This window comes from Psammomys obesus, unplaced genomic scaffold, assembly GCF_907164565.1.
Source record: "Psammomys obesus unplaced genomic scaffold, mPsaObe1.curated_primary_1811, whole genome shotgun sequence".
Lineage (NCBI taxonomy): Eukaryota > Metazoa > Chordata > Mammalia > Rodentia > Muridae > Psammomys > Psammomys obesus.
The window spans coordinates 39,259,496-39,273,063 of NW_026596040.1; the positions used below are offsets into that span (position 1 = coordinate 39,259,496).

Genomic DNA, 13,568 nt, shown 5'->3' on the forward strand with positions numbered 1-13,568 from the left:
GATAGATAGATAGATAGATAGATAGATAGATAGATAGATAGATAGATAGAAAGATAGATAGATGATAGATAAACATTAAAATGTTCTTGAGGAAATCTGAGGAGAAACTGACTACCAAGATAATATTAAACCCAAGAGGAAGTAGGCCAGCTAGATGATTTAAACCCTTAGAAAATCCCAACCATGCCCCCCTCCAAAAAAAACCACCACCACCAAAAAAACCAGAAGAAACTAGTGACATGGTGGAAAATAACTAAAAAAAAAAAAAAAAAAAAAAAAAAAAACAGCAGAATATCCTCTTTGAAAGTAAATCTCAATGCTTTCAACGCTCAACTCAGTCACCTGCTCCATGACTTTAAGGCTTTTGATATGCCAAGGGGAGGGGACAATTTGATGATAGAAACAGTTGCCAAGATTGAGGTGAAACATCTACATGAGTAATAGCTGGCATTTTAAAGCTGGCATCCTGGCCTGAATGGCTCTGGATGCTTTTAGTGTGAATTCATACATGGAGACTGAGGGAGGCAAAGCCTTCTGTTTGAGTTTTCCATAAGAGTTGATCCCAGTTTCACCTTCAGTTTTCTCTCTTATTCCTTCCCTTTTTTCCCGTGAAATATTCCCTGTTACCCTAGGAAGCAATACTTTCAGCTGAGGATCACATACCCCACAGCTGCTATTTTATTTATTTTATGCTATGAAATAACCAGAGTCTTCATGCAGTAAACACTTCCTGAGTGACAGGTAAAAAAGAATGTGCTATTTGAAAGGATAAACAAATAAGTCATAGCAGAAATAATTAATTAAGAAGATAAATTCAGCCTTTTACAAAGAAATGGTGGCAAGACCTGCCCTGCTGGCCAGGTGTGGCTGTCATGACAGAAGAAACAGAAACACCCAGGAGCTGCAAACACTACATTCCCATGCTTAGGCAAACAATGCACATGGGAGAGACAAGACAAGTTGCTGTCCAGAATAATGGCAAAGGAGGGGCGTCTGAGCCACAGGAGGAAGAGGGGCTCAGATTGATGCTCACAGACACTGACCAGAGTGGAGACTGGAGGAGGAACAATGGCCAGACAATCAGAACTGTTAATAGCTTCAGCTGAGGTTAATCTCGGTCAACCCCTGCCCAGCAGCGCCTTAGCTATCCACTCCTCGCCCACCCCGCATACCACAGAGGGCCAAAATAGAAATGTGCCACTCTGCCCCCTCCAGGAAAGGTGGGCAACGCTAGAGAAGATCATCCTTGCGTACGACCACTTTACCCAGAGGCCCCTTCTCTCGGTACACCACACCCCAAGCATCTCTTCCCTATACTTGCAGAGTCAAATCCAACCCATTCATTTCCATAAAGCTGATTTTACTCTTCTTTCCGTCCATAGCAGCCGAAAATCCTTTTTGCTGCCCACGCTTTTTGTTCTTGACATAAAGGAGATGCTATCTGAGGATGGAGAAAGGAAAGGCTTCCCAAGAGAGGGTTACACTTGAAACACAACACAAAGTCTGCCCAGACACACAGTGGTAGCCAAGGTGAGGTAGCCAAGGCAGAGTCTGTGCACATTCTTTGCCTCATAGTGGGCACTTGATAACACGAGGTTTAAGTCCTCTGTGCTAGAGGAAGTAATTTCTCCTGATTTAACTAGCAAAGAAGAAAAAATCAGATTATGTCAAAAGACACGAAATAGAAGTTATATTTTCATCAAAGGCAAATAAATTTAATAAACGCAATATAGGAAAATAAGACTTAAATTCATGAGTAAGCTATCTTGTACTCTCTTCAATATTTGGAAATAAAGAAAATGCATCCAAGGGTGATCTTGCTCTTCTATCTGGTATGAGAGGATTGATCCCGTAGTCCTGATCTTTTAGGGACTGGGATAAATTGCCTTCACAGTCTAACAAAACCAGCTCCAAAGTCAAATCTTACCCATTCTCACTCATCCTCCCTCAAAACAGTCAGAACCAGGAATTCTTCCTCTTTTAATGAGTATTTACTGGCAAGATTTGTCCTATGGGCTAACAAAGAAGGTGAGTCCATGCCAATCAGCCAAAAGAGCGCTAGTGGGCAATGGGACTCAATAAATCAGAACTCATACGATGATATAGTGCTGAAGTAAATTAGCCAGTTTCCCCTTAGTCTTCCAAGTTAGAGCACATAGAAATATTCATCTAAATTTGTCAGATGAGGAACCTGGGCCTCAGCAAAGTTACAATAAGGATCCAAATAGACAGAGCCACTCCAGAGGGGAGTTATTCTAACTAGGACACCCAACCCCTTCTCTTGCTGTTGAATTTAGACCAGTGTCGCTAATCCCTTCTCCTCACACAAAGCTGCTAAGCTCTGAGCTGAGAGCACCCTCAGATCTCTGCCACCACCAGAACTTTTAGCATCATGTGTGTTGTGAACCTGAACTTGCCTCTAGAGATTCATCCTCATGTTCTCTACGGTTTTTATTGACTTCCCTGAAAGGAAGCCAGTCTGAGCACAAGGTACTATGTTACTGACCTGAGAAACTATGAAATGGGACATTGCTGGTGACCTGACAAAAACAAACAAACAAACAAAAACCCAAACAAACAAAAAAACAAAACAAAAACAAACAAGGCCCTTGTCTGCTCTCTCTCCGTAAAGCCCGGGAAACATGTTCTGAGCATCTCCACCCACCACCCAGTGCTGGTGACCTTCTCACAAGCCAATTGTTCTTAGCCCTCGGCTGTAGGCCATCCAGACCCCTATCCTAACTCCCTAAGGCTGTTAGAGAATTCCATCAGCCTTGCGCAGTGAGGTTCTCTTTTCATGAGTTCTTCCACTGAAATGACTGTGTTCCCTCTCCATCCACCAAAGCTCTACAGATTGGAGGGTTAGTCCTAGGTTTGAAATTTGGAACGGAAGTGCTACAGCATACTGAACAGATTTCAAAGCTTAAGACCATTGCAGCCACCATGACCACAGTAAAGAACATGTTTGTGTTTGTGATGGCTGAGTCACATTACAATTTTCCCAGGGAGTTTTCCTTATCTAAAACAGAAAATCATGTGGAACCCAACCTAAGTTCTCTTTGCCTGAGGCTATCAAACAATCACCTGAATAAACTACTAATCCCTTCACTTAAAAAATAAAAGAACATACTGTAACAATCAACTTCTCCCAGCCTCCAGACTTGAACCCCAAGACATTCAAAACAAACCAAAATGAAGCAGAAACCTTGCTATCCTGAAACTCGTCCTCCCATAAGCCAATCTGATAAACACTGGGGGAGGTGGGTTAAGTACATGAAGTCAGAAATTGATATCTAGTGTTTTCTTCAATTGCTTTTCACCTTATGTTTTGAGAGACAGGGTCTTTTACTAGGCGTGGAGTTTAGCAAAACTAGCTGTGTAGGAAGCCCCAGCCACCTTCCTGTCTCCACCCCATCTGTGCCAGGATTACTGTTACATCAAACATTCTACTTTTTTTATTTTATTTTATTTTTTGGGGGGGTTCTGGGACCCAAAGTCAGATCCTTACATTTGCATGGCAAGCACTTTATTGATTGAGCTTTCTCCTGAACTTCAAACATTTTGTATAAGACCCAGTTGGTAAATAGTTTAAGCTCTACAGGCCAGTATCAGGGTGACAGCTGCCCAACTCTACCATTGCAATAACAAAGCAGTCACAGACAAAATGTAATCGAGTGGACTTGGCCTCACTCCATTAAAACTTTATTTATGGACTCTGAAATTTGAATTTCAAAGAAGTTGAACATACTTCAAAATATTTCTTTTTCTTTGAGTTTTAAAAATCGTTTTAGAAATGTAAAAACCATTTTTTGTGTGTGGGCTGTAGAAAAACAGGAAAGGGGCTGAATTTGGCCCACAGGCTGTGGTTGCCAACCTTTGCTCAGTGTCAGAACATGCATCCAAATGCCCCCAAGAAAAAGCCTCCACCCACTCAAGGACCAGGTCCATGCGGCCTCTGGGTACTTTTGGAGTAGGACTTGGTTCCGAGGGGCAGCTCCATTACACATCTTCAGAATACGGCTCACCTCACCAAGAGACACAAAAGCCTGTACCTCGGGAATAGGTACTGATCTGTTATATACAAGACACCATCTTCATCCTTTCTTGTCCCTATCATTCATCATGTGTTTCCAATTTATTGAAGGAGTTCTACAAGTTTACACCACTGAGTTTTTCCGTACAATCACAGGCAAAGTTTCCACACACATCCTCAACCTCAGCTTTTGTTTCATCTCTGTAAAACGACAGGAATTTGAAGGGCAATAAAGTCAGTATTCTAACCCAATAGAGATAAGAGAATGTTCTTGTTATTTATCAAAGAATTACAACCTCATGCTAGTAACTTTATTCATTCATTCCTAAAAAGTAACGACTTTCAGTGTAAATGTAGAGAAGATAGAGATATACAATACGAAGCAAGTTTCTAAAAGCTAAGACCTTTTATAAGCTGCTCCATCACAGTGACATCATAAAACACCACTTCACATTGAACTCTGGCCCCCTCTTTCCCACTCCTTCCAGCTGTGAGGCATAAAAATGCTTACCACACGAGTCAAACCACATGCTCAAAAAAGGAATTTCATCTTTCTTTCTAAGAAAACCACCTTGTTTCTTGGATGAGAATGGCTGGCCTCAGTCACACTTCAGTTTGGACTGAATTTGGGGTTGAATACCCAAACTCTGAGCTGCTACTCAAATCCCAGTATGGGGATAGGAACAGAGAGAAAATAATCACCAAAGGTAACAGCTTTCAGGATACCCCCTCCACATACACACACACACACACACACACACACACACACACACACACACACACAGTTCAACATCACACAAAGAGCTGGGCCATTGCAATGGTCAGAGATAGCAGTACTCATTTTCAAAGCTGAAGACACACAACTCCAAGGCAACAATGTCACTTTATAAGTGACTGAAAAGTTCCTGTCAGGTATGAAGATAACCTTTGTTTTCAAAACAGAGCGCTCATTAATGGCTGCAAAGTTGATGGGAGGGGAGGAGTGTGTGACCCACACGCTCTGGCAAATGAAGCCAATGTTTATTCCTCTGTGTCCCAAAATACTAACGTGGCAGTGAATCAACTGTCCTGGTTTCCTGGAATTGAGGCTTCTGGATGAAGAAGTTTCAGTTTTAAACACAGGACAAGCTTGTTGAGACAACTGCGAGGAATTGCCACATTCGAACGAAGCTTCTAGCTCATATCTTCAGTTTTCAATTTGCAAAATATCAGTGCAAACACCTGACATAAGGACAGACCCAGCTCTGCTCCAAAGAACATGGTCTCTGTGCATTTTTGTTGAATGAGTGCCATGCAACTCATAAGTCCCCTGATGACAGGAACATTCCAGGGCCACGTTAAGTAGTCACACTCCATCTAGCACACTTGACTAATTATACATCAGTGAAAGACAGAACCTGATTAATACCTACCTATCACCTAAACCTCAACCAAACTCTATTTCACAGCCATGCTCAGGCTGCTAAGATTCCTGAAGGCAAAAATGCTTTTGATACTGGGCCAGCCTTCTGCTCTCACAGGCTGAGTACCATTCCCAGAAAGGAGACCACTATAACCACACACACACACACACACACACACACACACACACAAAATAATCCAATAAATCATGGACACGTCCATTCCCAATAAACTGATTCTACCGAGCACCTCTGTCTTCATGCCTGTGATGGACATGAAGTGGCACAGTGGACCAGATTTGTCAACGTAGAGACATAAAGGTTCACCATGTCTCAGACTATGATTCAGTCAGTTGAACCCCACACCTTCGCTTTTTCTTGTTCCCTCCTCTAATATTGCTCTCTGAGGGCTTGTTCTCAGGATGACCATCTCTTGCTCATACAGAAGACTCTATCCTGATGAAAACAGCGCTTCCTTGAAGCATTCATCTTAGAAAGAGCTACAACACTAACGAATGAAACCAAAAGTTAGTTTGCACACGTCTTGACTGCTCAGATCGGCCAACCAGGAAAACAGATGCAAACATTAAAACAAAAAGTAGCTCAAACTTTTTGCAGGACTTGAGTGACCTATCCTGTAGGCTATTACCCAATAAACAGGATGTGATCCCAAATTATAATTTCCCAGTAGCTTATGTTTCCCAGGTGAGTATAAAATATAATGATAAACTCAACATTATACTACATTATCTCTGAGAGTTGGCGGTAGGCCCTAAATATTCTGTCAAAGAGGCCGGTGATTCAAAAGTAAATATATTCAAAAGTAAATTGACCTTTAAAAGTTGATGACAGAATAGCAAAAACAGAAACAAAACAAAACCTGCAAGGCAGTTTCCTACCTTCTTTTTGGAGTGGTTTCTTTCTTCTTCCTTTGTAGCTTTGCTATTTTTCCCAGCACGAGACACCTTCTGGTCCCCAGACTGCTTTATGGTGATCTTAATCTCAGGTGGGCAGATATAGTTCTCCAGGTTTTTGGGGGGTTTCTTAGCCCGCTTTGTGGTCTGAATCTTCAGCTTCAAACTCCCCTCAGTGAAGTTTGCCTCTTTGATGGAGAACTCTTGCTCTTCCAAGCCATCTCCAGCCACCCATTTCTCACTGTCTGCATTAGAGTTGCAATCCACATCTCTTCCTGAGCCCAATTCATCCTCCTCCTCTGGCTCCATGCGTTCTCCACCCACAGAGATGCCTTTCAAGGGCTCTCCTGAACAGCCGGGAGCTGCTGGGGACTTGGATGAGGAGCCTGGAAGGAATTCCGACTCACTCCCTCTTTGCCGGGAGCTGCTTAAAATTTCCCTGGACTCCATGATAATCCTACAGTTTTCAGGAGTTCTCAGGAGGGAAAGAGACAAAGGGAAGTGGAAAAGGTCAAAAGAGAGGACACCCAAAGTTCCAAGAACAAAGTAGTCCAGCCGCTGGGTTTACTGTCCCAAGAATGGAGATGTGGTGAAGTCCTCAGTAGGAATCAGATCTGCAATTGAGAAGCAGAGAGATAATTGGCTATGGTAGGAGACCCCAAGAGATCCAATGTCAGTTTCTATGGTCCCTTCCCACGTGCCTACAGTATCAGAGAGTTGGTCAGAATGTGGCCATAACCAATATGAATTATGCTAGAGCACACGTGCCGTCATGATGGGTTAGTACTAATTTTTATGGCCGCAGGCCTAACAAGAAATATAAGAGAGGTGAGTCCACAGCCAGTAACAGCAGGAGGTTTCTTACACTGAAGCCACAGCGGATGCCATCACCAGGAAAACCAACCACAATGAAAGAGATGTCTGAGTGCTGACAGGGGTCTGTGAGAACTGTATCTACGTGGCTTCTTCTCTTAACTTCCCTCTGAGGAACAGTTTGTAAAATGAACATCACTCTCAGCTGCCTATGAGAAGCCCCCCTCTACCTGCTTCTATAGGATGGGCACCCTTTAGTCCATCTCCTGGCTGTCTGTCATCACTTGTCAATAAACGAATTATACATAATTTCCATTATGCAAAGTCTTTTAGTTTTTGTCATTGTTTGTTTGTTCCATTTGCTTTATGGGGTTTGTCTTTTCATTCTATGAGACAGGATCTCATTTTGTAGCCGAGGCTGGTCTGGAATTTACTGTGTAGCTCAGGCTGAACTCTTTATTTGTGGCAATACTCCTGACTAAGCCTACCAAAGCTCGGATTATCCATGCAAACCACCACACATGGTGAGCTAGCTCTTAAACTTAGGTGAAAGAAAAAAAAAAAAAAGAAAGAAAGAAAGCAAAAGATTTCAATAGAAATCTGGGATTAATGCAAAACAGACTTTTAAAATGTTTTTATCAACAGAAACATAAGGTATTTAATCATTTCTACTACTTACGTAAAATAGCCATTTATACAATTTTGACCTTCTTTCCTGTTCCTTAGATGAAGAGTTGTTATGTCCACATAACAAAACAGCAAAAGAAAGAGAGAGAAGCAGCATTTCACAAGTCACTGAAAATGTCAGGAATCTTCCTACCATCTTCTCTTCCCGCTTCCCTCCAAGATGTGAAGAGAAAAATCAGGCTTCTCCAGACAATCACAAGATGAGCCAACTCTCCCCCTTACCACCATCCCTCTATTCCCTAGTTCAGACTCTTGACTGCAAAAGCCAAAGGCAAGCCCAAATATCAATCTGTAAGGGAAAGCCTAATGTTCCAGAGTTATATAAACCACCAAATTTTCCTAACTTAAGGATGAGGTTTCATTAATTCCAAACCTTCCTTCTTACCCCACTGAGCACTCTCCCTATTGCCAGCAGAGAACATTTCTACACATTTTCTGTTTCTACCTACAAGTCCAACAGTTTAAAGAACTGGTCATCAAATGTCCCTACCTACCAAGTGTTCCCCACGAGGCTTGTAAGAACACATTGAGACCAGCCAAGCATTGGAACCTGACAGCTGAGTATGTGTCTCCTGGCTCTGAAACCAGCATGTTCTCAGCCAGGAACCTGCTAGAAAGCCAGAGGAGGAAGAAGCTAAGGCAAGAAACCTCCAAACAGGTCTCACATTGTAGAGAAGCCCAGAAACATACTCAGATCTTAGAAATGGCTCAGCCCTGCACACTAGCGTATTTACAAGAAGTTTTATTCTGAAAGAAAAACACAATAGTACATTTTTTTCTTCTGAAAGTGATAAGACTTCCCTAGTAAAATTATGAGCACCTTTGCTGAGGCTACCACAAAAACACTACATAATACCTGCAACTCAGGTGACTAACAAGATTTTCTGCAGTTAGAGAATTCATTTAGATCACATGACACTTACTTTAAAAATCAATTCTAAAGTCTTTCTCTCTAGTAGGCCAATGTTCCTATATTCATCAAAATTTTTATTTCCTAAAGAGTCACATTTAAGTCAACTGCGGTGGTATATGCCTGTGACCCCAGCATTTGGGAAACTGTGGCAGGAAGATCACAAGTTCAAAGCCAGCCTGGCCTACACAGTGAGTTCCAGAACAGACAGGAGAACATAGAAAGAGCCTTTCTAAAAATAAAGTTCTTACCAAGTCAACATCCATTGGTTCCCCTCTCTTCAGGGGCAGATACTGCAGGAACACCCTAAGGTATCAAGATGCCTTAGAACATGTCACTGCTTATTTCAGGGAGACTCCAGTTGACTTCTCTGCATCTGCATTCCAGCTCCAAACACATTGGAAGTCATTTTTTTTCCCCTAAGGACAACAGTGTCCACAGCGTACCCACTGAAGTAGGAATCATCAAGGTTATGCTTTAGTTTCCCAGTAACTACCAATGCAGGATATAAGACAAGGCAAAGACATCCTCAGAAGCTCTTAGCAATCCATCTAAACTTCAAACCAGAGCAGATGAAATGAGATGAAAGAAGATGAAACACTACCTACAGATGAGCAGATAGGCAATGAAGTAGGTACATAGTTATCATGAAGAAAGCATCTCCCATTTAAAAGTGGTTTGCCTGAGATTTGCATATTTTTAACTGTATGAGTCAATAATTATTGAGATGCAGCAGTAAGAGATCCATAAAAATAAAATCCAATTCAACAATTGTCTCTCAATTCCCCTTTCCCTCACTCTTGATTAGAGGTTTGAAAAGCAAATCTGAAGAAAGTTACAGTGCCAGCAAAGGAACGCTCTAAGAAGAGCAGACAGTTTCGGGGACCTTAGGCAGCTATAGAAAGAAAGTAGGAAGACCCTGGTGGGGGTGGGCCGCTAAAGGGTCTACCTCATATGCAAGAGAATCTCAATGGAGATCCCCAGAACCACTCCAGTTCAAGCTGGCTTGCTTGTAATTACAACCTCAGGAGGTGGAGATATGATCCCAGGAGCAAGCTGGCTGTGGAGACCAACAATATTAATCTCAGGCCTCCACAGTTACATGTAGGCAGGAATGCATGCCTAAACACACACACATACTCAAACACACGTCTGCACACAAATGCACAAACACATATCTGTCTACATGCAAACATACATACATGCCACACTTAACTACAGCATGAAAGAACAACAAAAAAAAAAAAAATGGAAAGAAGAAAGACACAATAGCAAAGGACAGACAGTACAACACAGGCGAAGAGTGAGCCAGGAACATGTAGGATTATGCTAAGAAAGAAGCAAACTGATGTGTGGCTAAGGAGGGAGGGGTCCAGCACCAAGTTAGACTGGTGAGAGGTACAGCAAATAAAAGGCTGCAGCTGGATTGTGAGGGCCTTGAATGACACACTAGTGAGTTTGGACTTCTTCTTACAGGTAATGAGAGTAGGAGAAGCTTGGTTTTAGGGCAGTGCAGTCCTCATATGATGGCAGAACTAGGAAACTTAATAGTAAACAGATAGTAGACCCCCTGATGAAATCTGATGGTGATTTCTTGAGGGCCTGGACCAGCTGGAGTTGGGGTGGGGGGCAGTTGGAGTTTCTTACAACACACACTATAGATAAAATAAGAAGGCCATTACAAACAGCCCCAAGCTTTTCAAGTAGCCATTCCAGACCCACAATCCCAGTGTCACATTGAGTCTAGTCTCAGGCTGTGTTAGCTACTGAGTTTAAGTGTCTCCTCAGCTAAGACCTGTATCCACGGAGTTCTTTCTGCACTGGCATTTTCATAGAACCAGTTCTTAAATTTGCTGCCATCGATCCCTGCACTCTAGCATATGACTAGTCCACTTTAAATGTTTGCTATGAAGAAATGAATGAAAAATTAACAAGCCAAGCAGGCCCTGAGCCTCCACTTAGTTCCAGGTTATTTCCCAGTATGTATATCACCATAGTGACAGTGTTACAAACTCTGGCTGACAGCACTTACTCCCTGGCCTGACTTACACTTCACCCAGCTCTGTAGATGCCCCTAAATGCCAGTCTTGCATTGTCTTCTACTCGTTTTGAGCACATAAATCTTATTTTTCTAATTGAGCAGCAATTCATTCTCAGGCTGAGTCCAAGTCCAGCTGAATAATGCTCATACTTTCTTCATTTCCACCCTGGGAGAGAGTACCTGGAGAGTCTCTAAAAGGTTTTTTTGTGGTTTTTGTTTTTTGGTTTTTTTTTTTTTTTTTTTTTTGAATGAAAATTATTCATCTCCGACAGCTATTCAAAGTCCCTCTCCAAATTAGTTCTACCCACTCAGGAAGCGCCAAATTTTCTGCCTATTTTGGGGATAATAATCCAGACCCTGTGTCCACATGAACCCTATCACCTTAAAAACCTAAAATAAAAAGGCTTTCAAAAGCACAGATCAAAGAAACCTAACCTGTCTGTTGACTTTACCGGCCCACAAAGCTGCTGTTCTTCAGTCGCCCCAGCACATACCTGCCAGCCTACACACACTCTTTGAGTTTTGTGGTGGGTCTGGGAAACAACTGCCAGTCCTCTTGTGAAAAGCCCCTGCCAACGCACACGTGTGAACACAGTCACACGCTCAGAGATGCGGGAGCCCAGGCAAGGTGAAAGCCTTTTGACCTGTTCGCCTTCCCGCAATCAGCTGCTGGCTCAGAGAGGGCAGTACACAATGAATGCTCTGTCCTTGGTTCCCTGCCTCCAGGGCTACCCAAACTGACCCTTCTGTGGTTGCCTGCAGGGCTGTCCAGGCAGGGACGAAAGGTTGCTTAGGAAATAAGTCACCAGCAGGTCCCAAGGAGCAGTAGAGCAAAGACGGATCTGACGCCTTAGAATGCACAAAGAGACTGGTGTGTGGCAACAGGGTCTCTGCTCCTGGCTCTAGCATTCAAAGGCAGAGAGATGCTAGCTAGACAAGCCACTCTGAACGCTGGATCCCACGCCTCCCCCAATAAAAATGGAGCACTCACTGCTGAGCAGCTTTTACTGTGCGCAGCCAGAGGCCTATGGGGACACTTCAAATTGAACAGTTTGAACCCACAGCAGTATTTCTGTAGTGCCAAGGGAAAACACACATGGCCAGATGATGCTTATACTCACGGGAGTCCTAAACAGTATCTCCCCCACCCTTTAAAATCTGTAAGATAGAGGGAGTTTTTTTCCCTGTCTGAAAATGCTCTCCACCTGCTGCCTGGGAAACTTTCTTATTCTGCGCCTGAGTGTATTGGACATACTGAGTCAGGTTCCAGGGGCCAGCCCAGCATTTTGGCTTTCTCCCAGCTCCCAGGTACAGGATGGGCTGGGGTTTGAGAACCAGTTCCTTAGACTTCCTGATCCATACACTTGCCCTGCAGCAGTTCTTGACTGCACTTGCAAGTGTCTTCTCCGTGTAAAGCTTCTTAGTCTCTTACTAACAGGCATCCATTGCATTTACCATCCCAATGCCCAGCACAGCATCTAACACTGAACAGACATTCAAGAAATGTGTTGGACTAAACAGAGAGATGAAAAATTGAGGCTTCCCAAGTTTCATCCATCCTCCCTACTTGCTTGGCTCCCGGGTCACCATCCGCATGCTAGCCACTGCCACCCTGACCAGTGCTTTCCAAATGTACAGTGTGCAGAAACTGACAATGCCCTTGGCATATTCAACAGGAGTCAAAAGACATAACTTACAGGCTTCATTCTTCCTCTTGGGAGCTCTCATGAGACACCAGTCAGCCTCAGTGTCTCAGGAACACTAGGAAAAAATGCTGTCTTTCCTAGCTCTCTCACTGGGTATAGTTTACCCCATGTACATGTCGATAGTTAAAAACTGTGCTTCTTATGTTAAAATAAACTTTTCAAAAGTTTATTTTCACAGGCTCTTAAAGGCAAACAGTAGGAAATGCAGGCAGATCCTCACTCCTCATCCTTGTCTCTTTCCACCTTCAGATCTCCTTGGACTTCTGTGCAAATTCCTCAGTACCAGGGACCTCTTCCATGTTTGCACATAGGAAGCACTAACCTGACTATATGGTTCTCAGGTCAAAACTTTTTCCTCAAAATTCTTCAGAATATCTACTAGCAATTGAAAAGCTAGAAAGTGAAGGTTGTCCAGGTACTGCACCCCCTTTTTTTCCGGTTGGAAAACACATTTTATAGTTTGTTTGGTTGAGCGTTTTGAATTGTTTAATATAGTGAGGTGCTGTCTCCCTTGCAGCCACATAGATCATCTCCAGCTAACAAATGTTATGTGCGATTATTCTTTCCATTCTTTCTTTCAATTTAATGATCCCGGCTTCCAGGTTCTTACAACATTTAGTTTAAGACTCTTCTAGTGTTTTCCCACACATATAATCATTTTTTTTTTCTTTCCTCTGTGTTCTGTTTTTCACCTATGTTCACGGACCTGGAGTTGGAGAAAACTATCTTGTCAGATTCTAACAGAAGAGTTTGGAAACAGGGGTAGTTAACTATTCATCCCTCTTTCTTTCTGCTAAAGGCACCCAGTGAAAGTCACAGAAGATTCTCCTGCACCTTTGCACACAGCTGGAATCCTCCTCCAGCCTTCCTGAGGGAAAGGCAAAATGATACCAAATAATATCTCTTCTCCGATTTATTCAAGTCAGTACTCTTTCTGTGCTTCTGTGGCACATGGCAGGCCCTTCCTGGCACTTCCCACATTCCTGAATCCTGTGGCACTCTTACGTTTTTACCTCAGCTTCTTCCCACTAGACACTAAGAACTTTGAGGGTAACACCCAAGAC

At 42.9% G+C, this 13,568-nt stretch overlaps 1 protein-coding gene across 2 annotated transcripts in view; it reads right to left on the bottom strand.

Annotated features, from left to right (window-relative positions):
• The window catches only part of Setbp1 (SET binding protein 1), a 352,623-nt gene that overhangs the window by 325,784 nt on the left and 13,271 nt on the right, over positions 1-13,568 (bottom strand). For both annotated transcript variants that reach the window (XM_055622798.1, XM_055622800.1), the window contains exon 2: positions 6,333-6,961. In XM_055622798.1, the coding sequence (XP_055478773.1) occupies positions 6,333-6,797 (465 nt within the window). In that variant the 5' untranslated portion in view covers positions 6,798-6,961. The remainder of the gene's footprint in view (positions 1-6,332; positions 6,962-13,568) is intronic.